General features: G+C 53.9%; 9 protein-coding genes across 9 annotated transcripts; 5 read left to right on the forward strand and 4 right to left on the reverse strand.

The window, feature by feature from the left end:
- Positions 1 to 179: 179 nt before the first annotated feature.
- GLRG_08556 (POT family protein) lies at positions 180 to 2,079 on the reverse strand (the record flags this gene model as incomplete). The annotated part of the gene is made up of 2 exons (XM_008099456.1): positions 180 to 1,566; positions 1,622 to 2,079. 2 exons carry the CDS (start codon positions 2,077 to 2,079, stop codon positions 180 to 182), a joined length of 1,845 nt encoding a protein of 614 aa, XP_008097647.1.
- A 2,842-nt stretch (positions 2,080 to 4,921) lies between these two features.
- GLRG_08557 (uncharacterized protein) lies at positions 4,922 to 5,278 on the reverse strand (the record flags this gene model as incomplete). Its single annotated transcript, XM_008099457.1, has 1 exon — positions 4,922 to 5,278. The coding sequence occupies one exon, from the start codon at positions 5,276 to 5,278 to the stop codon at positions 4,922 to 4,924; it is 357 nt and encodes a 118-aa protein (XP_008097648.1).
- A 2,540-nt stretch (positions 5,279 to 7,818) lies between these two features.
- Positions 7,819 to 9,018, forward strand: GLRG_08558 (D-isomer specific 2-hydroxyacid dehydrogenase; the record flags this gene model as incomplete). Its single annotated transcript, XM_008099458.1, has 2 exons — positions 7,819 to 8,017; positions 8,132 to 9,018. 2 exons carry the CDS (start codon positions 7,819 to 7,821, stop codon positions 9,016 to 9,018), a joined length of 1,086 nt encoding a protein of 361 aa, XP_008097649.1.
- Positions 9,019 to 12,016: 2,998 nt separating this feature from the next.
- Positions 12,017 to 12,433, forward strand: GLRG_08559 (uncharacterized protein; the record flags this gene model as incomplete). The annotated part of the gene is made up of 1 exon (XM_008099459.1): positions 12,017 to 12,433. The coding sequence occupies one exon, from the start codon at positions 12,017 to 12,019 to the stop codon at positions 12,431 to 12,433; it is 417 nt and encodes a 138-aa protein (XP_008097650.1).
- A 2,253-nt stretch (positions 12,434 to 14,686) lies between these two features.
- GLRG_08560 (F-box domain-containing protein) lies at positions 14,687 to 17,972 on the forward strand (the record flags this gene model as incomplete). The annotated part of the gene is made up of 6 exons (XM_008099460.1): positions 14,687 to 14,979; positions 15,041 to 15,557; positions 15,654 to 15,771; positions 16,617 to 17,049; positions 17,107 to 17,596; positions 17,751 to 17,972. The coding sequence occupies 6 exons, from the start codon at positions 14,687 to 14,689 to the stop codon at positions 17,970 to 17,972; spliced, it is 2,073 nt and encodes a 690-aa protein (XP_008097651.1).
- Positions 17,973 to 18,273: 301 nt separating this feature from the next.
- GLRG_08561 (short chain dehydrogenase) lies at positions 18,274 to 19,209 on the reverse strand (the record flags this gene model as incomplete). Its single annotated transcript, XM_008099461.1, has 3 exons — positions 18,274 to 18,768; positions 18,828 to 19,083; positions 19,172 to 19,209. 3 exons carry the CDS (start codon positions 19,207 to 19,209, stop codon positions 18,274 to 18,276), a joined length of 789 nt encoding a protein of 262 aa, XP_008097652.1.
- Positions 19,210 to 20,170: 961 nt separating this feature from the next.
- On the forward strand, positions 20,171 to 21,390 carry GLRG_08562 (Ras family protein; the record flags this gene model as incomplete). The annotated part of the gene is made up of 4 exons (XM_008099462.1): positions 20,171 to 20,230; positions 20,291 to 20,355; positions 20,454 to 20,583; positions 20,647 to 21,390. 4 exons carry the CDS (start codon positions 20,171 to 20,173, stop codon positions 21,388 to 21,390), a joined length of 999 nt encoding a protein of 332 aa, XP_008097653.1.
- A 1,720-nt stretch (positions 21,391 to 23,110) lies between these two features.
- Positions 23,111 to 25,804, forward strand: GLRG_08563 (glycosyl hydrolase family 2; the record flags this gene model as incomplete). The annotated part of the gene is made up of 2 exons (XM_008099463.1): positions 23,111 to 23,698; positions 23,756 to 25,804. The coding sequence occupies 2 exons, from the start codon at positions 23,111 to 23,113 to the stop codon at positions 25,802 to 25,804; spliced, it is 2,637 nt and encodes an 878-aa protein (XP_008097654.1).
- Positions 25,805 to 26,332: 528 nt separating this feature from the next.
- Positions 26,333 to 27,564, reverse strand: GLRG_08564 (uncharacterized protein; the record flags this gene model as incomplete). The annotated part of the gene is made up of 2 exons (XM_008099464.1): positions 26,333 to 27,175; positions 27,313 to 27,564. 2 exons carry the CDS (start codon positions 27,562 to 27,564, stop codon positions 26,333 to 26,335), a joined length of 1,095 nt encoding a protein of 364 aa, XP_008097655.1.
- Between the last annotated feature and the right edge of the window lie 57 nt (positions 27,565 to 27,621).

The following is a 27,621-nucleotide window of genomic DNA, read 5'->3' on the forward strand; positions in this document are numbered from 1 at the left end:
TGAAATATGCATTTCATTATGTGCATTTCTATGTGCACGCATCTAGCTAAGAGATTGGCAACTGGTCTGCAAGACCATCGGCCGGGGAATCATTTGACGCGGGAAATAATTATAGCCAACTAGGATCACACCCACTAGTGTGGGAGTTGGACGCAAGACATGGTGGTATGACGACAGAATTAGACCTTCTCAGCAACCTGAGTGGCGTTGGCGTCTCCCTGAGCAGAAGCAGCAGTGGGCTGGTTGGAGCCAAGGAACTTGGTCTTCTTGAGCAAGTTGAGCTCATCCTCCTCAGCGTCCAGGTGGTTGAAGCAGAACCAGAAAGCAATACCACCAACCAAGGCAATGATGGCAACGGAACCGTAGTTCCAAACCAGGAGAGGGTCCTCAGAGAGAGGGGTGAACGCCTGGCCGATAGCGGCAGAGACAGCACTCATGAACAGGTTGACGGACATGACGAGGGACTTCATGTTCTCAGGGGCCTTGGAGAAGGCGTACTCGTACGAGGTGACATTGGTGAAGATCTCGGCAAGACCAATGAGGACGTAGGGGAGACACTGAGCCCAAACGTTGATCGGGGCAGGTTCTTCGCAGAGGGTGGCGTATTCGTTGCAGGGAGACATCTTGTAGATGTAGTGCTGCATGACAGCAGCAGCAACCATGGAGGCGGCGGCAAAGAAGAAACCAGTGGTCATACGCTTGATGGGGGTGAAGTTGAAGCCCATCTTGCGGAAACCCGGGTAGATCAAGTGGTCCAGGATAGGAATCATAATGATGATAGACAGAGGGTTCAGGTTCTGGATAACGTCGTTGGGGGCACCACCGAGAATCATGGAACCAGCCTGCGAGGTCAGGTTGTTGGTCATCTGGTTGTAGGCGAGGAAGAAGACAGGCAGGAAAAGGAAGACCTTGCAGGCCATCAGACCACGGCGAACTTCGTCAACCCAGGCGTCGTCATAAGTCAACCAGCCAGGGCGCTCAGCAACGGGGACGTTGCTGGGCTTGGCGTTCTCCCAGTTCAGCTTGGTGATACCACCGGAGCGCTTGGCAGCGAAACCGGACATCTGGAAGAACTTCTCGAGAACGGAGCCGGTGGGGGGAGTGAGGTGGTAGTTCTTCTTGTTCATGAAGAGGACGACAGGGCAGATGATGAAGAGGATGGTGGGCAGAAGGAATGCCAGCCAGAAGCTGTGGTACTTCTCGACGAAGACCATGGAGATCTGGCCACTGACAGCACCACAGTTGATGGCGAAGTAGAACCACAGGAAGATACGGCTGTTGGTGACGGCGGGGTCAACGATGACGCGCTCGCCCTTCTGGACCTCGACGCGCATGCGGGTGTCCTTGTTCTGCTCAGCAAGCAGGGGAGAGATGTTGGCCTTGAAGAGACCGGTACCGCAGCACAGTGTGAAGAGACCGATGAAGAAGGGGGCAAAGGCGACCTTGCCCTGGGAGAGGACGCTAGGGGCGGCGGAAATGACGAGAATGATGTGGGCAATGGTCGAGACAGCAATGGCGATGTGAATGACCTTGTAGCGACCAAGCTTAGAGTCGGCCAGCCAGCCACTGCGCAAATAGTCAGTTTGCATATTCAAAAACATAGCTAAGGGTAGAAACATACCCGAAGAGGGGGACCAGGTAAGCCCAGAACTGGTTCACCAAAGAAATACCCTGGGAGGCTCTTTGGCCCATACCCAGCGCACCGGCAGGAACGTCGCGGCCGTAGGTAGCACCAGTCGTCGAGCCCTCCGGAAGGGGGCGCATGACGAAGTTGGTGTAGAGGACGGAGGAGCCATAGTAGGAGAAACGCTCGCAAAGCTCAGCAAAGGCAATGGTGTAGATACCCCAGTGGATGGGGCCCGAGACACGGCGGAGGGTGTTGAGCTCCTCTTCCGTAGGCTTGTCCGGGTACTCGTCGTCGGACTTGGAGTCGTAGTACTGGTCGTCAGCGGCAGAGGGGGCAGCGGCAGCAGTAACGTCGAAAGAGCCGCGAATCTCCTTTTCAGTGCCCTGGGCGGCGGCCGCGGGAACGTGGGCCTTGGCCAGGACATCGTCCTGCAGACCTCCGGCGTTACTCATGGTGAGAGCGGGGTTGGGAGACACGAGTTAACGAGTCTTTGACAGCAATTGACAAATGGGTCGAACGAGGACCTGAGCTGTTGGCCGTTGGGTTGGAAAGGCTGCTGATCGCAAGGGAAAGGGGTAAGGGGGAGTTCTCGGAAGAGCATGTTGAAGCAGATGCTTTATATTCCCCAGCAGCTATTTCCCAGCAGCGAGGCAGGTCCATTGCAACTGCATCCGGCAGCTGGTTGGTATCCGCAGATACACAGATGGACATGGGTTGATTACTCTAGCGCATGGAAGTGGAGAGGAGGCCAGGAGGGAGGGATGTGTCATGGATATGGACTCGTGCCAAGCACACACGGACAGGAAAAGGCAACATGGGATGGCTTGGGACGGGCCAATCGATCAACGGGTGAGGGGTCAAGGTTTGCTCCAACCACGACAACAAGGTTCCTCAGCATTCTTGGTGCCATGCTTGTGCAGGTGTGCGCGCGGGGGGCGCCGCCGGGAGTGGAAGTTGATCTCGCGTTGACCGTAACCATCGCCACGGGACGGGAGGCGAAAAGGACTAATACCTAATCGTAGGTCTTCTCGCTCACGCTACCCCTGAGGTGGGTAGCGGGTGCAAAGTGGAAAGCAACGACACACGACACGATACATAGTACATAGTACCCGATTTGGATAGATACTAATATGCATGAGCACTGTCGGAGACGACGCTGAGTTCGGGCGGACGTGGTGTGGGCGCAGGGGGGGGGACCGTCGAAGCAGAGCCGGAGGTGGGCGGTGCACGTAGGATGCAGGGAAAGCCGAATGAGACTTATCTCTACCTACCTAGCCATAGCAACGCACGATCCAACTGGCGAAAGCAGGCTGGACCGAGACAGAAGCCATTTGTGGATGACGGCCAGCTCTAGTCAGGGAGAGACGATGGGACCCCTCCCGATGGGCCTGATGGACCGTGACGGATGGACTCCAGGACAAATGTCCCAATTAGGCAGGTCGAAGGATCGGGGTACCGTCAGTATCAAATAGGCGGCGACGTTGCTACATGCCATGTACCGGTACTGCAATCTGTGTCTGAAGTTGGTAACGGATTACGGACGGGCGCGATAAACACATGCACACTCCTGTTTGACGGATTTGTGGTTTGCAGCTCGCTGTAGAAGATTCCGGCCACATAGCCAAGTTAGACCAACAACTCAGTATCCAGCAGCTTGCAGGACTCTGCCCTGCCCTGCTGGCCATGGCGGAAATCGGCCCAGCGTTGGTGAGAGCTTAACGACACTTACTACGACCAACCTCGGCGGTAACGTTGATCGACCTTGGCATTACCGCCACCGCGCTCGCTCCGGCGCTATCATTGGAGCGTGTGCCGGGCCTAACTCCTGTAACTGTGTTGGTACGAGAAGCTCGTGCGCTCGTTGGCTTCTGTGATGGTGTAATGGTGCAACACGGAGATGGCTACCTACCCGTATTGGCGTCCTCCTCGGTTCGCGGAAGAGTATCAGCCTGCCAATGCTGCCTAGCGTCCCTCCTGCTTTAACCTGCTTCTGGCGCGGCTTCGAGAACAACGGATGAAGGATCCAAGTGGGCTGGCTGGCTGGTGATAACCGAACCGAGACTGCTACCCCAAGCCGTTGATTCGCGGATGCGCCACATACCATGGAATGATTGCCGATGATTAGCTTGCCTCACTGATCGCAACTGGCCATGTCCGGTCATGCAACGTCCTGCCGCTACCGAACCAGACAAATCCATTGGGTATTAGTGGACGGTGTGAAGGCGCAACTCGACATCATCGCTGTGGCATGATACCATACACTTGGCCAAGGTCCGGCAACTGCGCAAGAGTGGGAAGTTGATCTTTGCGGCGGCAGCTCGTAACGATAGACGAATGGCTGCCTGCGGCCTTGGCTTGAGGGATGAGCCGTCTCGAATAGTAAGGTCGAACTTGCGAGCCGATAGTTACCGCATCCTTGCATCACGATGTCGTCCGCTACCACGACAAGTTGACACGTTTGGTCCTGGTGATGCCCTTCCATACCACACTCCCTGCTAATGCGACACCAACGCAGCTCTTCGCTCTTCTTCCCTGGACCTTCCCCAGGTTGCCATCGAGTCGCACCATGCGTAGCTGCGCTTCAGCACCTCAAGCCCTCGTGCTCGGGTATCCGTCTCTGTATCCGCAGACGCACAGAAAGAGTAACATGCCGCATGCCTGGCGGCCAATGTTGTAGTTCTTTGTGGCGTCGTCACCAAACGCCGCCCCTCCCCATTGATAAGAGCCGTTGCTATGGCCCATAAGCTTAATGTTGCGCCGCCCATGTACACTATGCCCTTCGCCTGCTTGGTTGGCCGCAAAGGGGGACCATCCCTGGTTAGGAGATATGGCCCGGGGGATTTTTGTCTGCAGTTCTTGGAACGGACCCATTCGAAGGTCCTTTTGGATAAGCTCGCAAGGTAAGGCCAATCGGGTGAGCGATTCATATCTGACCCCATCTCCACTGAATACCGCCGAAATTGTGCAGGTTAGAGGGGGTCGAGGGAATGTGGGAGTCCCCGGTCTAAGACGGTGCTAGGTAGGTAGTTTAGCACAGAGTGGGGGGGTGCACACGCTTCAGGGTTTTCTCTTAGTCAAGAGGTTCTGGATTCTTGGGCAACGTTTTCCAGACTCCGAGAGATAATGAGATTGCCCGCAACTGAAGTACGGGGTTTCAAGGGACTGTGAGGGAGAGGTGGAATTCCGTCAAGCGCCAGACGGCGACAGATACCTTTTACCAATGTACAGACAATGAAAGGATTCATGAAGGCCTTGGCTTCATGTCCAAATGGGATCGTCTCTTCGAAAGTGCCCCTAGATGTAGTGTATGTCTCGTTTCCGCCGAGGGCCAAGGCTCGGTTGCCAGCATGTTCCAAGCATTGGTTCATTGCTTATGTTCTTGGCCATGCAGTTTGCAAAGCGCGCTGCCGAGGCATGTCTGCCAATTTTCGCCTCGCCCGAACCCCCCCCCCCCCCCGGGGAACCAAAGCCCACATGCTGCTGTCGCAACGTCGCGTGCCTACAACTCTTTGCCGCCGCCCAACAGTGCGTGCGATGGCACAGACGAGGCAAGCGTCGATTTGACGGAAACCAGTTCCACCACCCCATAATATGGGATGGCTTGACAGATTGTCGAATGTGTGTGACGGCGGCGCTGGCCGCACGGCTCATAGTGTGTGTGTGTGTGTGTGTGTGTGTGTGTGTGTGTGTGTGTGTGTGTGTGTGTTGGAATTGGGATGTCGCAGCTAATCGTCGCGATATTGCCAGAGGCGGCGGTTGGATGTGTGCGAGTCTCGATCGGGACACGAGCGAGAGGGAATGAAAGGCACATCTCACCGGCTTATCTAGAGAGAAGATGGGAAGCAACATACGAGCACCATCTTTACTGGCCTGACTTTATCTTGGCTGTCAGCGTGTTGATTCCAGGAGAGGCATGTGTCGCGTTGCTTCTTTGCCTGGGGTGGCGCTTCCAGAGAGCCTAGTCACAAACATTGTGCCGCAGGACGCCTATTCCTGGCGCGTGTCAAACAAGAGGATGATGGCTTCACTCGCTGTCCCCCTGGTTCTCGTGCGCATTGTATGCTTTCTGAGAAGTGATAATCGTGCCGCTCATTTTCTTATGAACCCTTGAATTCATCAGATTCTCTCGCCCTCGTCCATGGTTTGGGCCATTGATCCCTCCCTGGTCAACTGGCACGCCACAAAGGGTGTGTGAGGTGAGTTACCCTTCGGGACGAACGCATGCACAGTGATGGAGCCGGCGCCGACAGACGGGATGGGTGTGAGGGTGAGGATGCCAGGATGAATTCCATGTTAGGTATACCGAAGGTAGCGTCCAAGAGTTTAGGCAATACATTTGGCCCTAGAAAATCCTCGTGTGCCTCATCTCAAACAGACAGTGATCACTGACCACACCATAAACGATGGCCTCTTGGTACTTGGCAGTAAGACGTGACATGATCGGGACGTCTGCTTGCCCAGCTTCTGCCCAGCCGCTCCAATCATTGCCTAGATTTTGCTTATATCGACAAGCTTGCGACTCGCATGGACGCCGAGGAAGAAGGGGGTGGGTGGGTGGCAGAGGTTTGCCGTGGTAAAGCTTGACAGAGCTTGAAAGCCCTGCTCCCGGCCCCTACTGCGTATTGGCACCGAGTCAAGGCGACGCCGCGACGGAAAGGACGCTGGAGCAGCGGCCTCCAAGAGTACACGGCAGCGCCGAGAACTGGGCCGAGACATGGAATCGATAATAGTGGGAAAGCTTGTGATCGACGAACACCACGTTACATCTGTGAGCGGCGGATACCTCCTATCATTCCGGGCTTGCTATTCCTCGTTCAAGCCTAATGCTAGGGGCAATCCTAGGGCACTCTCTACGAGTAGCTATGCAATTGAGGTCACTCATTACACTAATAACTGTGCATCAATGACCATGATCCCTCCGTTTGCTTGGCTGGGAATCTAAGACCTGTTCCTAATCCTTAGTACCCCCACGCCGGTCTAATGACGGGAGGTAAAGGGGCAAAGGAGAGAGAGGGGGGACAGTTAGCACCAACTGGGCCTCAGATGCAAAACGGGACATGTTTCCAAGGACTGACTGACCGCTTTTCGTCGTCCGTCGTGCGAAGCTGCCAAAATAATTTAGCAAAGGGTATTTTTTCAGATGGGGGCGCAGGGGCGATGGCGTCATTCACGACTATTCCAAAAAAGGGGGGAAAGAAAAAAAAAACCACGTTCTTGAACCGCGTCGTCCAGCACTTGAGAGCTGGTCAGGACCAGCCTACACTACTATATAGGTACATAGTATCCGTATGTTAGTAAACTATCCGTAGTCTACTACGTAAATGTCAACCCCACTCGCTTCCGGGCAATCTCCATCGCTACTCCAGAGTCCGAATGGGCAGATGGGCTTCATGGGCTATCCATGACTAGTATCCGTAAAGTCTGGCCAGTGAGATGGAGAACCGACTCGGAGCACATAACAGGAAGTGGTCTGCCAAACAGTCCCAGTGGTCCCCATGGGGGGGGGCCGGTGGATGACAAAGAGTACGTAAGCATCGAAGATAGATATAAGAACGCGGTCCAAGTTCTATGAGTCGATATGATTAGATAATTCAATACATGGGCCGCTGTGTCGAACGAGGTCTGATACCGGCAGAGACCGAGGTACCACTTTTCATAAGCCAGAAAGTGTTGATACCGCAAGGACGCTAACAACAGCGGAGGAGGGATGATCTAGTGCCGGGAAGTAAATGTGACACTGGCCGCCAGAGGACTGCGCCGCTCGCCGAGGTTCGGGAATCCGGAACCGGCTCGGTCCTGTCATCCAGTTCCCCTCATTCTGCCGTCTGGAGTTTGTTCGCACCACCATCTCAAGCTGACGTCAAGTCAACCACGCTCCAAATCAAACCTGCCTCTAAACTAACTGAAAGCTCTTGTTGCCTCTCTGATTAGCCCGTTTCTCTTGAACTGCTTGAAACCACCAGCATCGAATGCCAGTAAGACTGCGTCTGCACAATCGCCTTCCCGTAATTACCTGATTAGATACGCTTCATCAAGCCTGCCGAGCCGGCCTAGAGCTCCCTCGTTGATCCACCGTTTCGCTCGCAGATCCCACTCAGTCGTCTAACAGCACCACTACGCCAGTTAACCATTCTGCCGCGCGCATCTGCAGCCCCATAAGGCGCCTTTCCGGGTCTAGACTCCTTGCAACCATGGTCCAAGTCACTCAGCTTAAGATCGCCGTTCTGGATGATTACCAGGGCATCTCGGAACCCCGGTTCAGCAAGCTGGACAAGTCGCTCTTCGATGTAACCTTCTTCAAGGACACCTTACTGCCCTACAACCACCCCGGAACCCCTGAGCATGTCAGGGATGCCTTGGTCTCGAGGCTAGAGCCTTTCGACGTAATCTGTAATCACACCTCTTCTCATATTTGCCGTCGTTGCATCCAATCACCATTTCAGTACACCGTCTGCATTTGTTGTACAGCAGGGAAAAGGCATATAGACTAACATGTAGCACAAGGTACTATGAGGGAACGTACCCCATTCCCCAAAGAACTCATCGCGAGGCTGCCCAATCTCAAACTTCTTCTCACAACTGGCTTGCGTAACAACAGCCTCGACCTCCCCACCTTCAAGGAGCGCGGCATCCCCGTCGCTGGCACTGCGGAAAGGTCCACTGGTAAACAGGCTGGCACAAACAGCACGACTGAGCACTGTGTCACACTCATCCTCTCTCTGGCGCGGAACATCGCCCGTGATGACCTGGCCGTCAAGTCGGGCCTGTGGCAGACCGAACCCGCCACCGGCCTAACAGCCAAGACACTCGGCGTCGTGGGGCTGGGGCGTCTCGGTGTCTCGACGGCCAAGATCATGCACTTGGCATTTGGCATGAAAATCATTGCCTGGAGCCCGAACCTGACGCAGGAAGCTGCCGATGAGAAGGCAGCGGCTGAGGGCTTGCCCGTCGAGGGGCCTGATGGGGAGAAGACCTTCAAGGTCGTCAGTCGACACCAGCTTTTCAGTATTGCCGACGTCCTCAGTGTTCACCTGGTGCTCTCCGACCGCTCTCGGGGGCTCATCGGCGCCGAAGACCTTTTCAGGATGAAGAAGTCTGCGTTTTTCGTCAACACGTCTCGTGGGCCGATTGTAGTCGAGAAGGACCTGTTGGATGTGCTGAAGAGAGGTGGCATTCGGGGCTGTGCTCTGGATGTCTTCGACCTCGAGCCGCTGCCATTGGACAGCGAGTGGCGTACGGTGAACTGGGGACAAGACGGGCGCAGCAGAGTACTGCTAACGCCTCACATGGGGTATGTTGAGGAGAAGGCGTTGAGTGAGTGGTATGAGCAGCAAGTAGACAACATCAAGAGATGGCAGTTGGGGGATGTTCTCGCCAATGTACTGGCGTAGATAGCGTCGACAATAGCCAGAGTTTTTTGTTGCCTATAGTAGTTATGAACTACTGTCATAGATGTAACAAAACTCCAACCCCGTCTAGGTTATCGTGATGTTACTCCTTGCGGACCCAAGATGTCTCTACGAATGTATGAATAGAGGATGTGATCAGTGCCTGACATACCCATCGACACTTGCAACGAACCGTCGAAGAGCGTGGATCCGCCTCTAAGTTGGGCGTGCTATCTCCCCTGCCCCCCCCCCCCCCCTTTTCCTCCTTCTGTTCTTTCTTTCTTTTCTTATATGCCAGAACATAACAATATTCGCTTCTTTTGTTTTTCATTTGCCCTTATTACAATCTTGATCACCCCTTATATCACCCCCTATCTGTTTAATTCGTTCTTGTTTACTGTCGCCTGTTGAATGGCCTTTTTTATTATGGCAGACAGTCCATGTGCTGTGTTTTCTTAATTTGATCGATTTTCCGTCTTTCGGTTCTTTTCAGACTGGGAAGACTTTGTAGCGTCTGATTCTACCAGTATAGTAAGTTTAACACAGATTATTTATTTTTCATATCGCAAGTATATCCCCGCTCTTCTTTAGAAGCTGTTGTACTAGTCACTTCCAATTCATTGGAGAACTTGTATTTATATTTGATACTAAACCTCAACTTCCCTAGGTTTTCGCTACTGCTTACGTCATAAAACGCTATACTAGCACAATCATTCCTGAATAGACAATAAGAAGATAGCCATGCAGAAGGCCTATTCACTGATCAGCTCATAACCACTCTGATCGGACTGAGAGCCCACCTCTCCTAATATATGTGAGAATCTGATCGGCACACGCTTGTTATCCAGTACGTAGAACTAAGCAAAACAATCCCCTGGCCCTCTTGGTTCTGATCACCCACCTCATTACCCGATGATGAGCATCGCTTTCTTGCCACTGTGCCAATTGTCGGCGGGACAAAGTGCAGATGCTGATTGGTAGAAATGTCTCTTGTGAAACTCTTAGCGTCTACAATGTAGTCGTGTTATTTTCATTCGAAAGGGATATGTTATCGAGTCCGAATAGTCAAGCGCAACAAGAGATCTTTGTGGATGTGTACAAAATCAATTTCGCAACTCCAACCTTGATTCGGGTGACGTAAAGTCTCTGCCGTGGTCGCAAGACACACCGGGTGCAGCGAACTGTTAGAAAACATCAGGCTTAAAGCTTGATTCCCGTTACAAAGTCCTCTGTCAAAAATATGCACCCAACCCACTGGCGCTACAAGCAGGTAACTGAAACCATGTGCTGGTAACTGTACTCGATAGGACATTAGATAGAATTCAGATGAACCTTAAAACCAAATGGGCAATATGGCGGAGCTCCGACTTTACAAGGCTAACATACTTTCAATCGAGTGCTGAGTGTATGGCGAATATCAACGGCACGATCGGGACTATACATGTGCCAATTTTCGGACACGAGCTGCAAGGAATGCAGTATTACTGTGGACTTTCAAATGGTTTGTCAGTTTAATTATATCAGGGAATATGCTTGAAGAACACTTGGAAAATGCTTCAAAATGCTGTTTTCTGTGTGCGACACCGGAACCTCTAGGCTGTAAATCATACAGTTATTTCCAAAAGATTTATGCGTAACACTGAGAGCAATACGCCGTCATGAGAGAAATATTCAATGACGAAGTCTTTCATCTCGATTGTCCGTTCTTTCGTCCCTGGCTGCGGCGAAGTGGCGTTTGGACGGCGGCCACGAGTGTTGTGATGTCACCTTTCAGCGGAAGTGCTCATAGATGTGAAGGGTCGGCTTCCAGCGAATACATCATAGACGTCGAGCGTCGCTGCTCGACGGCCCCAAGTATCAGACGGCCTAGAAGGGGCATAATGATTCTTTTCTTAGGATGTAAGCCCGATGCGGACTGTGTTGGCATGCACTCACCGGCCTGGGGGAACTCCCAAAAGGGAGTCGAATATCAGTAGCAACCACAACAGTTTCATAGTCGTGTCAATTACTACTAGATGAGCAGTGACTTTCATGCTATTGCCGGTGATGGTAAATGAAAGCTTTTCTGACATGGACAGAAATGCCACGCATAAACAGAGTTTCAAAGTCGGTCTGACTGCCAAGATGGCGATTCAATATTAAGGCTGGCTCCAGCAATGTTACACATACCCCGCGGACAGACCGCATTCTAAAGCACGCGGGGCGGTTAAATCTATAGTCTGTGTCATTTTAATGCCGACATGACCACTTTCTACCATTCCTACGGCAAAGGCGACTCTCATCAGATTGGAACCTGGCCTGGTGCACGGTGGATTTCAAATATGCCCCAGGTATCCCGCCGAGGCCCAGACTACAATGGCAAGGTCGTCATAATGGCTAAAGGGGGTGTACACTAAATAATCGACAAATATTGATATTGGTCGTTCCATAAAGTTCATCTATAAAACAGAGGGACACGCGGACGTGTAGTCGCACGGTCAGTGCCGAGTAGAGCTTGCTTGCCTCGGCCCGTAAGCCCTACACATCGAGCCCCTGGCCCTGATCACGAGTTCGGAAGCTGGCGATGTTTCGGAAGTAGGTTGGGATGGCAATTCTAACGTCACTAGGTAGACTAGTGATGACAACCTTTTGACGTGAATCCCAAGCTTCAAGCACCTCTTATTCGTATTGTGCTCGATAAACAGATCTCTATATAATGCAATCGGGTTTTCGATCACATTTAGTTTGTTTCCAACAAGAAGCACACCCTTCTCTATTACCAATCTCCCAACAAGTACATTTTCCATCAGAGAGACTCTTCGCCAAGTCAATATTCCACCAAGCTACTTCTATATTATTTATATTGGGGAAGGAAGCGAGGATGAAGCTAATCAGCTTTTTTTCTACTGTGGTGGTCCTACACATTGGTGTTCACGGCCTTCCGGTTTCGACCACCAATGAAGAAACGGGGGAAAATCCGTGAGTAACTGTATTCTGTATGAGCATTACATTTGAACTAACAATGTCAAGAGTTGTATCCATATGCAAGAGCAGTAATCATGTACAAAGATCAGAGCTTGCTGAAACCGACTTTTCAGACTTGGCTGTCGACGAGATCCTCACTGGCAACGGGAACGCCGAGGACATCGAAGATATTGCCCTTGAAGACGACGAGGTTGATATAGAAGGCCTTTTCAAGAAAAAGAAGAAGGGCAAGAAAGACAAGAAGAAAGAACCACCCCCCAAGCCGGCACCTGAGCCGGCACCTGAGCCGGCACCTCAGCCTGTGCTCACTCCTGTACCTGTACCTGTTCCAGCTCCTGTGCCGGTGCCGGTACCTCAGCCGGTACCTCAGCCGGTACCAGTACCTGCTCCCGTACCTGTACCTGTACCTGTACCTGCTCCTGTGCCGGTCCCAAAGCCTGTGCCGGTTCATTAATTATCGCCTTTTGACGGGCTTTATGCTGAATTCGCTGGCTAGGTCGCTGCGAAGTACGGAGCGCTGCTCGACATCGTTAGAAAAACCATACACTTTCGGTCATGACCATTCTTGGTCAGGGGACCACCACATACATGCGTAGCTACATCACAATAATTACAGGAGGAGCTCACTGCTACATCATTATGGCGTTAATAAAACCGAACTGAAATCTACCCTGCCTTTTGAGGCCCAACCGCAGATTGGCGTCTCGTAGCTGACCATGCTATCAGCAGTTTGCTTATCAAAGAACGGTCCGTATAACAGACTGATCTGCGTTAGCGAAACAGTACTCAGGCCTAAAACTCCACCCCCGTCGACTGAAGGCGAAGAGCGTGTTGAATCTTGAGCATACGTCATACCCTGTTTGTTGATGGCCTGATAATGTCGGGGGCTTATTAGTTCCCTGATGTTCCCTAGTTAGGCTTTCTAACCGTATTATAGCCATTACCATGTCGTGACGCGAGTATTCCGCGCTCGTCGCCTTGCCTGTCGGATTGCATTAGATTTTGTGCTGGGGCCTACTGCCGGCACGAGATATAAAAGATAAGCAACTCTTTGAGTGGACATTTTCTAGACGTCTAGCTCCGAGGAGACCCATCTTTGGTATGGGGACTCAGTAACGAGACTATGAATGTACAACCGTACCTCCCTTCGGTCCTTGGATAGTTGCGAACATTCGGAAACAATGGCGGCCTCTCAGAATCGGAACCCGTTCGCGTTTATTCCACAAGTCAACCGTGGCCACGGCGTATGCTAATGCGGGAGCCGACACTGGTAGCGAGACCTCGCTACCCGAACCTGTGCCAGTGCCTGCGCCTGCACCTATAGTAATCGCGCCCTCGCATAAGCCTGCATCGCGGGCAGTTTTGGCCAAAGGCTCTACCGCCGTGGCCTTCCGAGCATAGTTTAGACATGGCTATTTTGTACAAGCAAGCCATCAACTTAGTTCTTTTGGGATCTCATTGTCAAAGTTTTCCGTTTTCTGAAAGCATTGCCACGGCGTCATCTCTTGGGGTAGTATAGCGTTTCATATACTTGGTAATAATATGGATGTGAAATTGAAATTCTCTGAGATACTAAAACTCTTACTCTCGAACTTTTTGAGTAGTGTTTGAAGCTGATTTGATGACCGATGAAACAGATCGGCCTCTGGTATTCTGCAGACGAGTTGCAGCTGTGCCGTATTTTAAAGGTCGTTGGCATACTCAGAGCCTTTCCCTTTATGGCGACTGCCTTATGAGCTCGCCTCTATTTGGAGACATAGCTTAACCAAGTCTCCATCTTGACATTGTTTATTTATGCTCATTCGTAGACAGGAATAAATCTAAGGAAACTCAATAGCTTTCACTCTAAGCAATGGTTCCAGTAGTTGTTATTTATTTATTGAACGTCATGTTCACCTATATAACCTGATTGCGTGACACCTGTGCTACATGTCAACCAGTAACGCACAACAACTGCCAGATCAAAATCCACCTCAATCATGACTGCACACATGAACAAAATTGACGACAATGTGGTAGGTGGACGCCTGTAGGTCAGACGGCATCAGCTACAACCGACGATGATGGTACTGTTGCAACTAACATCGAGGTTGCGACAGCTAGTCGATGAGATCCATACATTACTCCTTAGATGTGGAGTTGCAATGCCATAATTCATGCTACCAGGTCGATAACGGAGAAATTCAAAACTCTCAAGTACAATGAAATCTTACAAGTCATAGCCCGGAACTGATGTTGGGGGGCATGTATTTACAAACGTCATGGTGGGAGCCCATACATATATCAACGCATTCAGAATGGCCTCAATTTATTAAGTAAACAGCCATTCTTTCAGCTTTGGTATTCTGATCTGTTGTGTTCACTTGAGCAAAGGGCCAGGATTCAGTCTTGTACACACAGACTGATGCATGTTTGCAGGCTGCTACGCAGTTGTGAATACAGCCAGTAAAAAAAGGTCCGCGGATGAAGAAGGCGCGACTCTTTTGGGAAGCTTCCCTCCTTCCTCTAGATTTGTTACTTCTGCGCTATCTCGCTTTTGACAAAGCCCTTTTTCTTCCGCCAATATTTTTCTTTTCGCTGTTCTTCTTCCTTTTGACAACCCTTGTCCCCCAGCCTTCATTTGATTCCTACCAACTCTCACAAGGTCTCTCGCTACGCCTGGCTGAGCGGACAAAGGGTGTTGGACAACAAATACTGCTCAGAAAACATGGCTTTCGCTTTCTTGGTACCCCAGGCTTTCAACCTGCCCGACCCAGACACCGGCGGTCCCAGCAGTTTCCCTCTTGTGAAACTCCCAAGAGAAATCATCATTGAGATTGCAAAGTTGTTGGAGGCTGATCCGGACGCCAAAGTCTCGCCGCTGTCGCTTGTCAACCGAACCTTGCGGGACCTTAGTGTTCCTAGTCTGTTTCGGACAATGCAGCTCACCACCGCCGAAGACGATCTTCTCGAACACATGGACAGTATTAATGGCAAAAGAGCAATTCTGGACTCTGTGTAGTAAGTCTCTCAAAAGCAGTCACTAACAATACATTCAGGGCATACTGCTGACCTGTTTCAGTGTCCTGGGTATCTACAGTGAGGGTTCTTCAACCGTTCGCACACCCTATCAAAACATTCACCTGGGATATGGTGAGAACTGCAAGAGAGGAACCGCAGCCATACTTGCCGATCTGATCTTAGACCTACCCAAATTGCGGGATCTCCGGCTGGACTTGCGCTTCAAAGCCAACACTAGCCTGATTGGACCCTTGCGAAGAGCTTTCAACCAGCAGTATATCATGTTCCCTAACATAACGGCACTCACTTTTCCAATGAAGACCGACATCAAGTTCATTCCGGAGGTCTTCCCCAATCTGCGCGCCCTCAGCCTGGAGCTTCACAAGGCGCCTGGTCAGACTCCAGACGTTGTGTACATCTCGCAGCATATCGAGCTCGAGTATCTGGAGCTCTGGAAGGCTCGCTGGAGTTATTTCGACTTTGCCAGTATCCCAACTCTCTTCCGCAATGTCAAGCATCTAACCATTGGCGGCATGATGGGGTTTAGAGGTGCCCTTGGACACCTGCATTCACTCGCTGTGAGTCTTTTTCTTCTTCTTTTTCTTTTGCCTTTCTTTTTGCAAGTCTGCTTTGCAAGCCTGAAGATTGCAACTGCTTACTAGTCTGTGACACAGGATGTTGGCACTGCGCTTCAACCGATGCCTAATCTTAGAGTCCTTGCCATCTCGAATGAGGTCTTCTTCAACCGCCGGACCCAGAATGTCAAGGCCTTTGACAGAAGCTGCAGGATTCGTGAGAATCTGGAGCGTTCAGTTGGTTGGACTGCTCGCAGGGGTGAGAGGTTGGACGATGCTTGGAAGCTCTTTCGCTCTCTCCCGAATCTTGAGGTGGTCTACATCATGGATCGGCACTACAATGCACACTGCTTTGTGCCTGTCAAAAACAAGGATGGTCGCGTGATTGATGCTCAAGTTGCCAGTGGACAGGAGACAGTTTGGCCGGTTGTCTGAGGGCTTGGATAACCCCAGGATGACATCTATCTATGGAGAGCGCAAGGGACTATTAGGTGGAGGAGGCAGAGTCACCGAGGTGCATGGGTCTCAAGCGGCAGGCCTAACTAGCTAGTGAGCATAAAGTTTTAGCATCAGATTTTGCATTCACAAGATCTTTCTTATCCCAACGAAATGCCTGTAGCGGAAGCAATTCAGTGAGGTGCGTGCGTTAACGTACTGTACTGACCGGTTGCTAACGCGAGGCCTCAAAATTGTCCTGCAGTCCCAGCATTATCTTTCTTTTCTTTTAACCTCATTGGATTCCGCTCATGTTTCAGGGTTTAGGCAGATATAATGGAATCTAAACTTTGAACGCCTTGGCCCTTGAGTACTAGGTGCTGGAATATAGCTACTAATAGGCTGTGGCTTTGGCCCTGAGTGGTGACTGACGTACTGGAGTCTGGCAACGATGGTACTGTTGAACCTACTATCCAGGTTGTGACCGCTTCGTACAAAAGAGGCCTGCGCCTTCATTTTCCTCTTCTTTGCCGACTTCAACTCACATTCAACTTCAAAGACGCCTTTGAGAATTTCTTACCTCGCCTTTGGAGTCTCAGTCCCCACCTTGAAATACCCCCCTCTCAGGCTTCTTCTCCGAATTCTTCGTCCGGCTTCATCTGCTTCACCGGTTTCTTGTCGCAAGCTACCCTCGAGTCCTCGACTTCTTCAGCAGCAGCGAAATGGACACCGTCAAATCGGACCTTCTCGCGCCCGGCGGCGAGCCCACGGCCCAGGGTGTCGCTCCCGTCGCGAAAACCTACCTAGTCACACTCCCGAGAGAGCTGGTCATCGAAATCATCGAAACCTGCTACGAGATGAGCGGGAGCTATCACTGGAGAAGATATTACAGCAGTAGAGAGCGTAGAATCGTTGTGTCGCTCTCCTGCGTCAACAAGTGCCTTCGGACCCTGTGCATTCCGATCCTATTCCGGGACTTGAGACTCATGACCCAGGAAGACGAGCTTCATGCTTATCTAAAAGCCCTCGTGGGCAACGAGGCTATTCTTGAAGCCGCTCGGTAAGTGCTTATGTCTCGCACATCTCATATAACCAAAAAGTGCTAAACCGACTAAAGATACCTGTGCCTTCTCACCTTTGGCCCTGGCAGTCCATGGAGTGTTCGGGACCCATTTCCTCCCAAAAGGCCCTGTAAAGCACTTACTCCTGCGCTTCTAGTCAAGGTTCTCAGCAAGATGAGCTTAATGCACCTTGAGCTCGACTTCAGAGACGGGCACAAGTCCCTAGCGCCGTGGTTCCGCAAGGAACTTGTTGCGCAGCGTGTCACCCTGCCGACCATCACGCTCTTGGATCCTCCACCCTCTGAGATGGTCGATCTTGTTCCAAGCGTCTTTCCTAACCTGCGCAACCTGACCCTGAATATCCATCGCTCGCCGAAGAAGACGCCTGGCCTAATAGCCATTGCACCCGAGCTCCAACGCCTCGATTTCCTGGAGTTGAAAAATGGATGGACGTGGGATCTTACTGCGCTCGAGGAGATTGCTGAGCTCTTTCCATTGAACCTTCGTCTCGTCATCGCTGGCAGCCTTGAGGAAGACGGTATGTCGGTATGTTCTATCATGAAGGTCGCCCCCCTTCTTCTCCCAGATCCGTTCGTACCCCTTGGCTCCAAGATTGAGCTCTTACAGGCAGGCTGCCGTTGGAAAATAGAGCAACAGACAGCTGCAAAAAAAGGGGAATAGCGCTAACAACGCGCAATAGGGGCTTATTTCTGTCTTCAAGAAGATGGCCAATTTGGACCAACTGCACTTCTGGTCGAAGGATCCAAAATTCCCCGTCAAGGATTTGGGAAGAAGAATGAACCAGGACTTTGCGTTGAACTTCTTCCGACAGTGCCTCCGGTTGGAGGTATTGAATGTCAACAACAAGGTTTACTACCCCGTGAGGCAAGGAGACAGCGTCGTCGAAGTTGAGACGAGTTAGATGGAGCTTGGCTGGTAGGTTATGTCGAGGACAAAACAATAGGCGGTTGCATGATTCGTAGAGTGGAGAGAATGGGAAGATTGCGGGTGAAGTCTCACAAGATGAGCCGGTTAATGGATTGGGTTTGCAGGGCCGGATCTGAAATACGCGAGCTAAATACGTTTGAGGAACAATGCTCTAAAAGATTGGTACAATCTACCTTCGCAAAGATTCGGATGTCTCCATGTCATGGACGCGAGAGGCTCGAGTAGATTTGCATTTATCAATACACACCTTGGCCGACAAGTTCGCTACGGCTAGCCTACATCTTACTCGGCATCCTCATGCCGCCGTCCAGCCGCAAGACGGTCCCGTTGAGCATGACGTTCTCAATGGCGTGCCTCACCAGGGCGGCGAACTCGTCGGGCTTGCCGGCGCGGACGGGAAACTCCATAGAGCGCTCGAGGCTGGCACGGACCTTGTCGGACATGACGGCGGTCATGCGGGACTCGAACAGGCTCGGGGCGATGGTGACGACGCGGATGCCGAAGCGGGCGAGGTCGCGGGTCATGGGCAGGGTCATAGCAGCGACGGCGCCCTTGCTCGCGGCGTAGGCGACCTGGCCCTTTTGGCCGTCAAAGGCGGCGGAGGAGGCGACCATGACGACGACGCCGCGCTCGCCGTCGGGGGGCGAGGGGTCGTTCCTCGCCATGAGGGCGAGAGCCTGGCGGGTGAGGTCGATGGTGCCGCGGAGGTTGATGTTGAGCACAAAGTCCCAATCGTCGAGGCTGAAGGGGTTGCCGTTACGGTCTAGGATCTGCGATGCGAGGCATGTCAGGCTCGGACGGGCAGGGCGGCGTGGATCGGGTGGCATACGGTAGAAGGGTTTCCGACGCCGGCGGCGGGGATGACGCCGCCGAGGGGCTTGCCGGTCTGCTTCACCCAAGCAGCGGTGCCCTGGACGGCGGCCTCGATGCTGTTGGTGTCGAGGACGTCGCAGATAAAGAACTTGGCCGAGGAGCCCAGCTTGGAGACAAGCTCATTGCCGCTCTCTTCGTTCATGTCAAGAACGGCGACGTTTCCCCCATTTTTGCAAATCTCTTCCACGCAGGCTTGTCCCAAGCCTGATGCGCTGTCATGGGACGCAGAGTCAGCGTCAATGACATTTGCATGTGATCAAGGATGGACAAAGATGGAAGGGGAGGGGGCGTCTTGCTTACCCACCGGAAATGATGAATGTGCGGCCTTGAATCTTCATTATGATGTGAGTCGTTTGTAGTTGGAAAGTATAATACCACGTATGTCCTGACACATGCGAATGGGAGTTAGGGTGTTGATGGAAATGCCAGTTCGGGTTGAGGTGAACTCACAGCGAGCGGGTGGCTCCACTGCGAGCTTCGGTAGTCCGGTCTCATGCATGTCAAGCCTCGGCAGCAACGGTCTCGGTGAGCAGCAGCCCGTCAAGGTGAGGGAGAGGAAGAGAGAGAGAGAGAGAAGCTTGGGCCTCCCCGTTCAAAGAGGCGTCTGGCGGCAGCCACGAGCTACGAAGATAAGGCGAGCTTGTACGAATACGTATCTGTCTTGCCAGCAGCCCAAGGTATGGATGCCCAAGTGCATTAACAGGTTGGGGTAGTGTAGAGTAGAGTTCCCAAGGTGTCTGTCTACCTAGGTATATAGGTACGGATCACGGGTAACTACCTATTCGTACTCGCGATACCGCATCTACGTATAGGTACGTATACGCAGCCACGGTGTACGTACCCGTAACGTGACGCGCTCAGACCCACCGCGAAAGGGTACGTATCCAAGGCACAGCAGGTGTGGTGAGAAAAGGCAGGTCCATCTCATGTGGAAGGAACTTCCCAGGTGCTCGGTCTGCCGTCATTGTGTTGTCTCGTCGTACACCCACCCAAAGTCCCCAAGGGCCCAGGTCCAAGAACAAAAACACCACCACCACCGTCAACCGCCCTTGCTTCAACTCGAAACGTCCGCTTGTTTTTATTTTATTTTATAGCTCCTGGTCGTTGCGACCTCAACGTCGCCTGCCAGTTCTTCATTCCTTTCCGCCATATCCGCTTATCAACCAACCGACTGCTGTACGATCCATCCCCTTGCCGTCCTTATCGCTGCCACGCCGTTGCCCGACTTTTCCGATTACACACCGCACCGCATCGCACCACCGCCATATCGCACTGCGGCAAACATTCCATACAGCCACGATGACGAGACCGCGTCGCTCCAGTGCCGCGAGCGATGAGAGCAGCGGACCCGCCGGCGAGGTCAGGAGACCCCCGACATCCGTCGCGCGACGAGGAACACATTGCTGACGGGTTGCGCAGGAGTTGGGTAGCATGTACGACTACCTGGCCAAAATAATCTTGCTGGGACCGAGCGGCACAGGAAAGTAGGTTGCATCGACGTTGCGGATGAGAGCGGGAGACCACGACTCCCGTGGTTCACGCTAGCTCGGAGCAAGTAACTAACGACGGCCTTGCGAAACAGGTCCTGTTTGCTTCACCGCTTCGTCAAGAACGAGTGGAGAGTTTTATCGTCCCAAACTATCGGTGTCGAGTTCGCAAGCAAGATCATCAAGGTCGGCACCGGTTCCCGGCGGAAACGGATCAAGCTACAGGTACGGCTGCCACGTTATTCCCTACCGAGGAGACCGCCGTATTGACATGTTTGGGCTGGGCAGCTTTGGGACACGGCCGGCACCGAACGATTCCGTTCCGTCTCCCGATCCTACTACCGCGGCGCCGCCGGCGCCATTCTCGTTTATGACGTCACAAATCACAGCAGCTTCCGCGGACTGCAACCGTTCCTTAACGACGCCCGCGCCTTGGCATCTCCCAACTTGTCTTGCCTTCTGGTGGGAAACAAGCTTGATCTAGCATCCGAGCCCCTCATCGACACAAGCCTACCCCCGCCAACGCCGAGCAGCGTCGGTTCCATGTCATACTTTGCGAATGGCTCCGCAGGATCCGGAGGTACCATGGTGTCATCCCTCGGCACGCAACAGAAAGCCAGCGAGGCGCCGGAGGGTCGAGAGGTCAGCAACGCGGACGCAAACAGATGGGCGGGAACGGTTGGGATCCCCGTGGTGATGGAGGCGAGCGCCTTCAACGGCGAGAATGTGGACGAGATCTTTGCGAGGCTTGCTAGGATGATTCTTACCAAGATCGAGTTGGGCGATATCGACCCTGACGACCCGATGAGCGGCATTCAGTACGGCGACGGGTACGGCGGAGGGTGGAACGCGGGCGCCAGCGACGTGGCAAGCATCAAGAGTTCCATGACGGGCGCGACGCTCGACGAGGCTGGTGGAATCCGCAGACGAAAGGGCAGGCGAAACACGCGCAGCGGCGCGAACTGGGGTCTGCGTGATTGGGAAGAGGTTTTCACGTTGACGAATCGACGTAGAGGCAACAACTGCTGTTGAAACCGCCAGAAGCAGGACGACAAGAAGACTCGGGAGCGGTCTTTGTTTTTTGTTTTTGTTTTCCCTCGCAGAGAGCGAGGATCTGCCGGCTCGAGACAAAGGATGCTATTCTTGGGGAATGGAGTTTTGCAAGGAGTTTTCATGGGAAGGCCCTTCGCTGGACCGGGATACAAGCTGGCGGGGCCGGGATGCTGTTTGGATTTGGTTTACCTGACGATGGAGGAGCCATATCGGCTCCACAAGTCGGAGGAAATATGGAAGCTGGCGTTCGGGATAGATACCTCGTCCCCACATCGGGGACGGTCGTACACATACACATTCTTACAGCCACATATGTTGATGACAGACGCTTCATTATATCGATATTCTAGCACGGGCCGATCAACCCGTCCCAGTGCATGTCTACTCGGGGAATGTGATGGGAGAGAAAATGACACGTGAACGAGACTCGAGACGAGGTTGGCTAGGTAGGTAAATAAGATGCCCAAAAGCTTCATGTGGAGCACTCTCCCCTTGGACGTTGGTTCGCCATGAGGTTATATCCTCAGGAACGTGGAAACATGACCGGAGAATAATGATGCAGCCGTCCTCCCCAGTCGAGGTTCCTAAAGAGGAGAGCGGAAGGTCTCCCTCCGTGAAAGGACCCCACTGGTACGATACTTGACTTTGCCTGCAGATGGGGAATTCGGGGGATTACATAACCTTTTTTTTTTCTGGGTTTGTTTTTTGGGGTAATGGTGGTTCTCCACTAGCGGAGGCGGACCGTTGATTCTGTGCTGGACCCCCTCCGACTAGACTGAGAGGAGAGACAGGCCATCTTTATCATGATCATCTCCTTCTTCTTCCAGCGTTAGGCCATGTGACTAGTATAAAGGAGCATCACGATGAGGCTTTCTCAGCCCTGTAGCTATGTGCGTGGTCTTCCTCCGGATGCAGCCCATCGACTTGATTCAGCCGGTGTACCTCCCCTACTTGCTTTGATAGTTTGTGCTTATTGGAGAAAAGAGGCGCCCCTTATTCTCCGCGCGCGTATCTTGGGCCAGAGGGGGGAAATGGTGTGTGGGGGGCGGAACTTGATACGGCTAGAAAGGGGTGCGAGAGAGAGAGAGACAAACTGTGTGGGTAGTCGAGGGAATGGAGATGAATCTCGGCGGACGTTGCCCCGTCGTTCAGACTGGGACAAGTCGGAGCTGCCTCCTCACCCCTGGAATTGCCATGTTGGTCCTGCGTCAGGAGCAAGAGGTGAAGGGAGGTAATACGAGGGGAGGTGATGGCGGCATCCACCCATTGATGATAGAAAGTGTGGGAGAGAGAAAAAAGGGCGAGCAGTAAAGTGACAGACATATGAATGTGAGTGAGTGAATGAGTGAGTAAGTGAGTAAGTATATGAAGGACGACACATGCCGCCCCTTCACCCCTCGAGCAGATGCTTCTTCATCTCACCTTGAATGCGGTACTGTTCCAACTTTATTTTATATTGCACGCAAACCCCGTATCTTTTATCTATTTGTTCATACTGATTCCAGCCGCCCAATTGACCCCTCGCCACTTTCCCCCGTATCTACCCCGCCATCCGCCGCGGGGCACCGACGCTCGGCGCTCTCTCCCCCGTCGGGCTTCATTGTAACTGTCATTGACCTGTGCTTCAACTGGTGAGTTTTCGACGCCGCAACTCGGCCAATTGGTATACCATCACACCCCAATTCAAACGCCTGCCACTATGCGTCTTCTTCCAGACCTCATCCGCACCCGTGCCGCTGCTAACACTCATCCCAGTCGCCACCACCAGCCCCAAATCATGGCGTCCAGGACCGTCATCCCCATCGACAAGAACTGGCAGTTCAAGCAGGCCGACAAGGACGACAGCGAGCTTCTCGCCGTCAGTCAGTTCCCGACCAACATCCACCTCGACCTCATTCACCACAACGTCATCCCCGACCCCTTCATCGGCAAGAACGAGCTCGACGTCCAATGGGTCGGCGAGAGGCAATGGCTGTATAGGACCGCCTTCGCTGCCGAGGCCGTCCCCGACGGCGCCAGGGCCGTGCTAGCCTTCGAGGGCCTCGACACCTTTGCGACCGTCGTCCTCAATGGAAAGACCATCCTCGAGACGGACAACATGTTCACCCCAGAGCGTGTTGACGTCACATCCGTGCTCAGCAAGGATGGAGACAATGAGCTCGTCATCACCTTTGACAGTGCTTACCTGCGCGGCTGGAAGCTGGTCGAGAAGCATCCCGACCACAAGTGGGGATGCTGGAACGGCGACAACTCGAGACTGGCAGTCCGCAAAGCCCAATACCACTGGGTAGGCTCTCCCCAGTCTCTGATACTAATGCTGTTTTCACTGGCTGACCTTTCTCAGGGCTGGGACTGGGGCCCGACGCTTTTGACCTGCGGCCCATGGAGGCCTATCAATCTCGACATCTACGAGTCCCGTATCTCTGACCTCTACTTCGAGACCACCCTCGACCATTCCCTCAAGAGCGCCAAGGTTGTCGCCCATGCCACCACCGAGGGCAAAGCCACAAAAGTCCGTTTTGACGTCTCTCTAGACGGCAAATCCCTCGCCTCCGAGACCGTCGAGGCCGAGGCGGACGCCGGAACCTCCGCCACCTTCCAGATCCAAGACCCTGCTCTATGGTACCCCGTCCGCTACGGCGAGCAGCCCCTGTACACCGTCACGGCCACCCTCCTCGCCGGCAGTGACGAGGTCGACACGATTTCCAAGAAGATTGGTATCCGCAAGGTCGAGCTGGTGCAGCGGCCCCTCAAGGAGCAGCCGGGCACATCCTTCTTCTTCCAGGTCAACAACGTCCCCATCTTCTGCGGCGGCAGCGACTGGATCCCCGCCGACAACTTCATCCCCCGCATCGGCAAAGAGAGATACTACGACTGGATCCGCCTGCTAGCCGACGGCAACCAGTTCATGGTCCGCGTCTGGGGTGGCGGGATCTACGAGGAGCCGGCCTTCTACGACGCCTGCGACGAGTTGGGCATCCTGGTCTGGCAGGACTTCATGTTCGGCTGCGGAAACTACCCCGCCTGGCCGGAGCTCCTGCAGTCCATCGACCGGGAGGCGAGGGAGAACCTCAAGATGCTGCGCCATCACCCGTCCATCGTCATCTGGGCCGGCAACAACGAGGACTACCAGTACGCCGAGAGCGAGAAGCTGACGTATGACCTCGCCAATAAGGACGCCGAGAGCTGGCTCAAGACGGACTTCCCCGCGCGGTACATCTACGAGAAGGTCCTCGCCGACGCGTGCAAGGACCTGATCCCCGACACGTTTTACCACTTTGGCAGCCCCTGGAGCGGCGAGGACACGAGGGACCCGACCGTTGGCGACCTGCACCAGTGGAACGTCTGGCACGGCAGCCAGGAAAAGTACCAAAACTTTGACAAGCTCGTCGGCCGCTTCGTATCCGAGTTCGGCATGGAGGCCTTCCCCTCGGTCAAGACCATCGACGCATACCTGCCCAAGGGCAAGGACGACCCGGACCGCTACCCGCAGTCCTCGACCGTCGACTTCCACAACAAGGCCGACGGCCACGAGCGCCGCATCGCCCTGTACCTCGTCGAGAACTTCCGCTACGCCCCGGACCCGCTGGAGCACTTTGTGTACTGCACCCAGCTCATGCAGGCCGAGTGCCTCGCGTCGGCGTACCGCCTGTGGAAGCGCCAGTGGAAGGGCCCCGGCAGGGAGTACTGCGGCGGCGCGCTCGTGTGGCAGATCAATGACTGCTGGCCCGTGACGTCGTGGGCCATTTGCGACTACTACCTCCGCCCCAAGCACGCCTACTACACCGTCAAACGCGAGATGGCGCCCATCTCGATCGGTATCACGCGGACGGAGCACAAGTACCCGCGCGACAAGTACACGCGCGTCGACATCGACACCAAGACGCGCATCGAGATCTGGGGTTCGAACCTGCAGCTCGAGGACCTGGCCGTCGATCTGGTCGTCAAGGCGTGGGATGTCGAAACGGGCGAGGAGACGTACAGCGAGACCGTCGACAGGGACTTCGTCCTGCCGGAGAACAGGTCCACCGAGATGGCGGCGTTTGAGGTGCCCGTGAGACGAGCGGGCGACGAGGGGCGGACGGTCGTGGCGGCGTACCTCGTGCGGGACGGGGAGCAGATCGCGAGATACGTCAACTGGCCCGAGCCGCTCAAGTACCTGCACCTGCAGAAGCCCAAGAGCCTGAAGGCGGAGCTGGCCGAGGGCGGCGGCGTGGTCGAGGTCAGCGCCGAGGTGCCCGTCAAGGGCGTCGCGCTGGAGGTGGAGAGCGACGATGTGGTCTTCAGCGACAACCTTGTCGACGTCGTCCCGGGGGAGGTCGTCAGAATCGGGGTCAGAGGGGCGAGCAAGGAGACCAAGATCGAGACGAGGTACCTCGGGATGTTGGACTGATGGTCCAGCTTGGTATTGAAGGTATTGCATTTAAAGAGGAGGAAAACATGACGGGCGGAGGAGGAGCTGTCACTGTGTTGTAGGAAAGTGATGGAAATAATCACCAATGCGTGTCTCTCCTCCTCACCCAAGTGCGGTTATTAATTACCCAGTAGTACTCATCATAGCAGCAGGAGACAACAGTGGTATCGTTTTACTCTGTTGATGATATGCCAGTAACTTGATCACTCTGAGAATAAGTTGGATCTCATAAATTAATCTTGATTAACTTTCATTAAAAGAAGAAAAATGAGTAGGTATCATTTAAGCCTGGGAAACCAAGAAAAGCACAACCCCGATCCTCTCGGGAGGGGTTCTTCGCCATCCCCAACGGGTAAAGCCCTTCCAAAGAACAAGTGAGACGTTCAGGAGAAAAAGGAGGCTTTGATCGATATTACACATTAGAACCCCCGCCCCCCTCAGTTCACCCGACGCAACGCACCCTCTCTCGTCGGTCCTTCTTCATCAGCCCCCACTACTCGGCCGCGCTTACCGGAGCTCTTGCGGGGGATAACCGTGCGTCTGCCCCTGAACCGGTGCCGGCGAGCTGCTCGGCGAGGGCGCGTAGGGCTGGTCTGGTTGCTGCTGTTGCTGGTACTGCTGGTACTGCTGGTACTCCTGCGGCGGCTGCTGGACGTACGTCGGGGCCGGTGAGGTTGTCTGCTGGGGATACTGATGCTGCTGGCCGGGCATCTCTTGATATTGCTGAGGGGGCTGCTGCTGGCCGGACATCTCTTGGTATTGCTGGGGGGGCTGCTGCTGGACGTAGGTCGGGGCAGGCGAGGTCGTCTGTTGGGGGTACTGCTGAGGATAGAACTGCTGCTGCTGCTGCTGTTGTTGTTGTTGTTGTTGTTGTTGCTGTTGTTGCGGCTGCTGCTGGTACGCCGTCTGCTGCGTGACGAAGGGCTGCTTGGGCTCCATCTGGATCTCCCCCTGGCTGGCGTTGGCCTTGGCGGCGGGGGTGTTGAGCTTGCGCCACCGGACGAACTGGACGACGGTCCAGATGAAGGTGACGAGGAAGAAGATGAACTGCAGGGCCGAAAGGCCGGCGACGGCAGCGAACATAGCGAGGGCTCCCTGGCCCATGACGATGTAGCGCTTGAGGATTGTGCAGCGGCCCGAGTTGACGGTCGAGCCGTCCGAGGAGCACGATGCAGTGACGGGGACGACGAAGGTGGCGCGGCGGGCGGCGTTGGCGCCCATGGTCGCGAGCCAGAGGATGACGAGGAAGAGGTCGAGGGCGAGGACGGCGTAGGTGTTGTACAGGCTGCGGGCGGAGGGGACCTTCTCGGTCACGACGGCGTAGAGGACGATGATCCAGGTGAAGAGGGACTACGGGCTGTGTTAGTGAAGGCTCAATATGTGTCTCGTGATGCTGAGCGGGGGAGGTTTGGTGGTTCTTTGGCTGACGAATTCGTTGCTGCGGGCAAAGGGATAGATGAAGATCTGCCGTTGAACTCCGAACATACAATTGCGACGGCGAGGCCAAGCTCGTCCAGGTAGACCCAGTGGATGATGGCGGCCGAGAGGCCGAGGATAACGATGGCGAGGAAGAACTGGACGCCGCGGATGGCGGCTATCCAGACCGGCGTCACGATCATGGGAGGCGGGGTGCTGGTGGAGCTGTGGGGCGTATACTGCTGCTGCTGAGGCTGGACCTGGGATTGAGCCTGGACTTGCGGCTGCGCCTGCGTCGCAGGCTGTTGCTGCATGTTGTTCATGATGTCTACGCCCGGATAGTAAAAAGGGGGCGCTGTGGTAGTCGACAAGCAGCGCCC

This window comes from Colletotrichum graminicola (genome assembly GCF_000149035.1).
Source record: "Colletotrichum graminicola M1.001 genomic scaffold supercont1.42, whole genome shotgun sequence".
NCBI classification, from domain to species: Eukaryota; Fungi; Ascomycota; class Sordariomycetes; order Glomerellales; family Glomerellaceae; genus Colletotrichum; species Colletotrichum graminicola.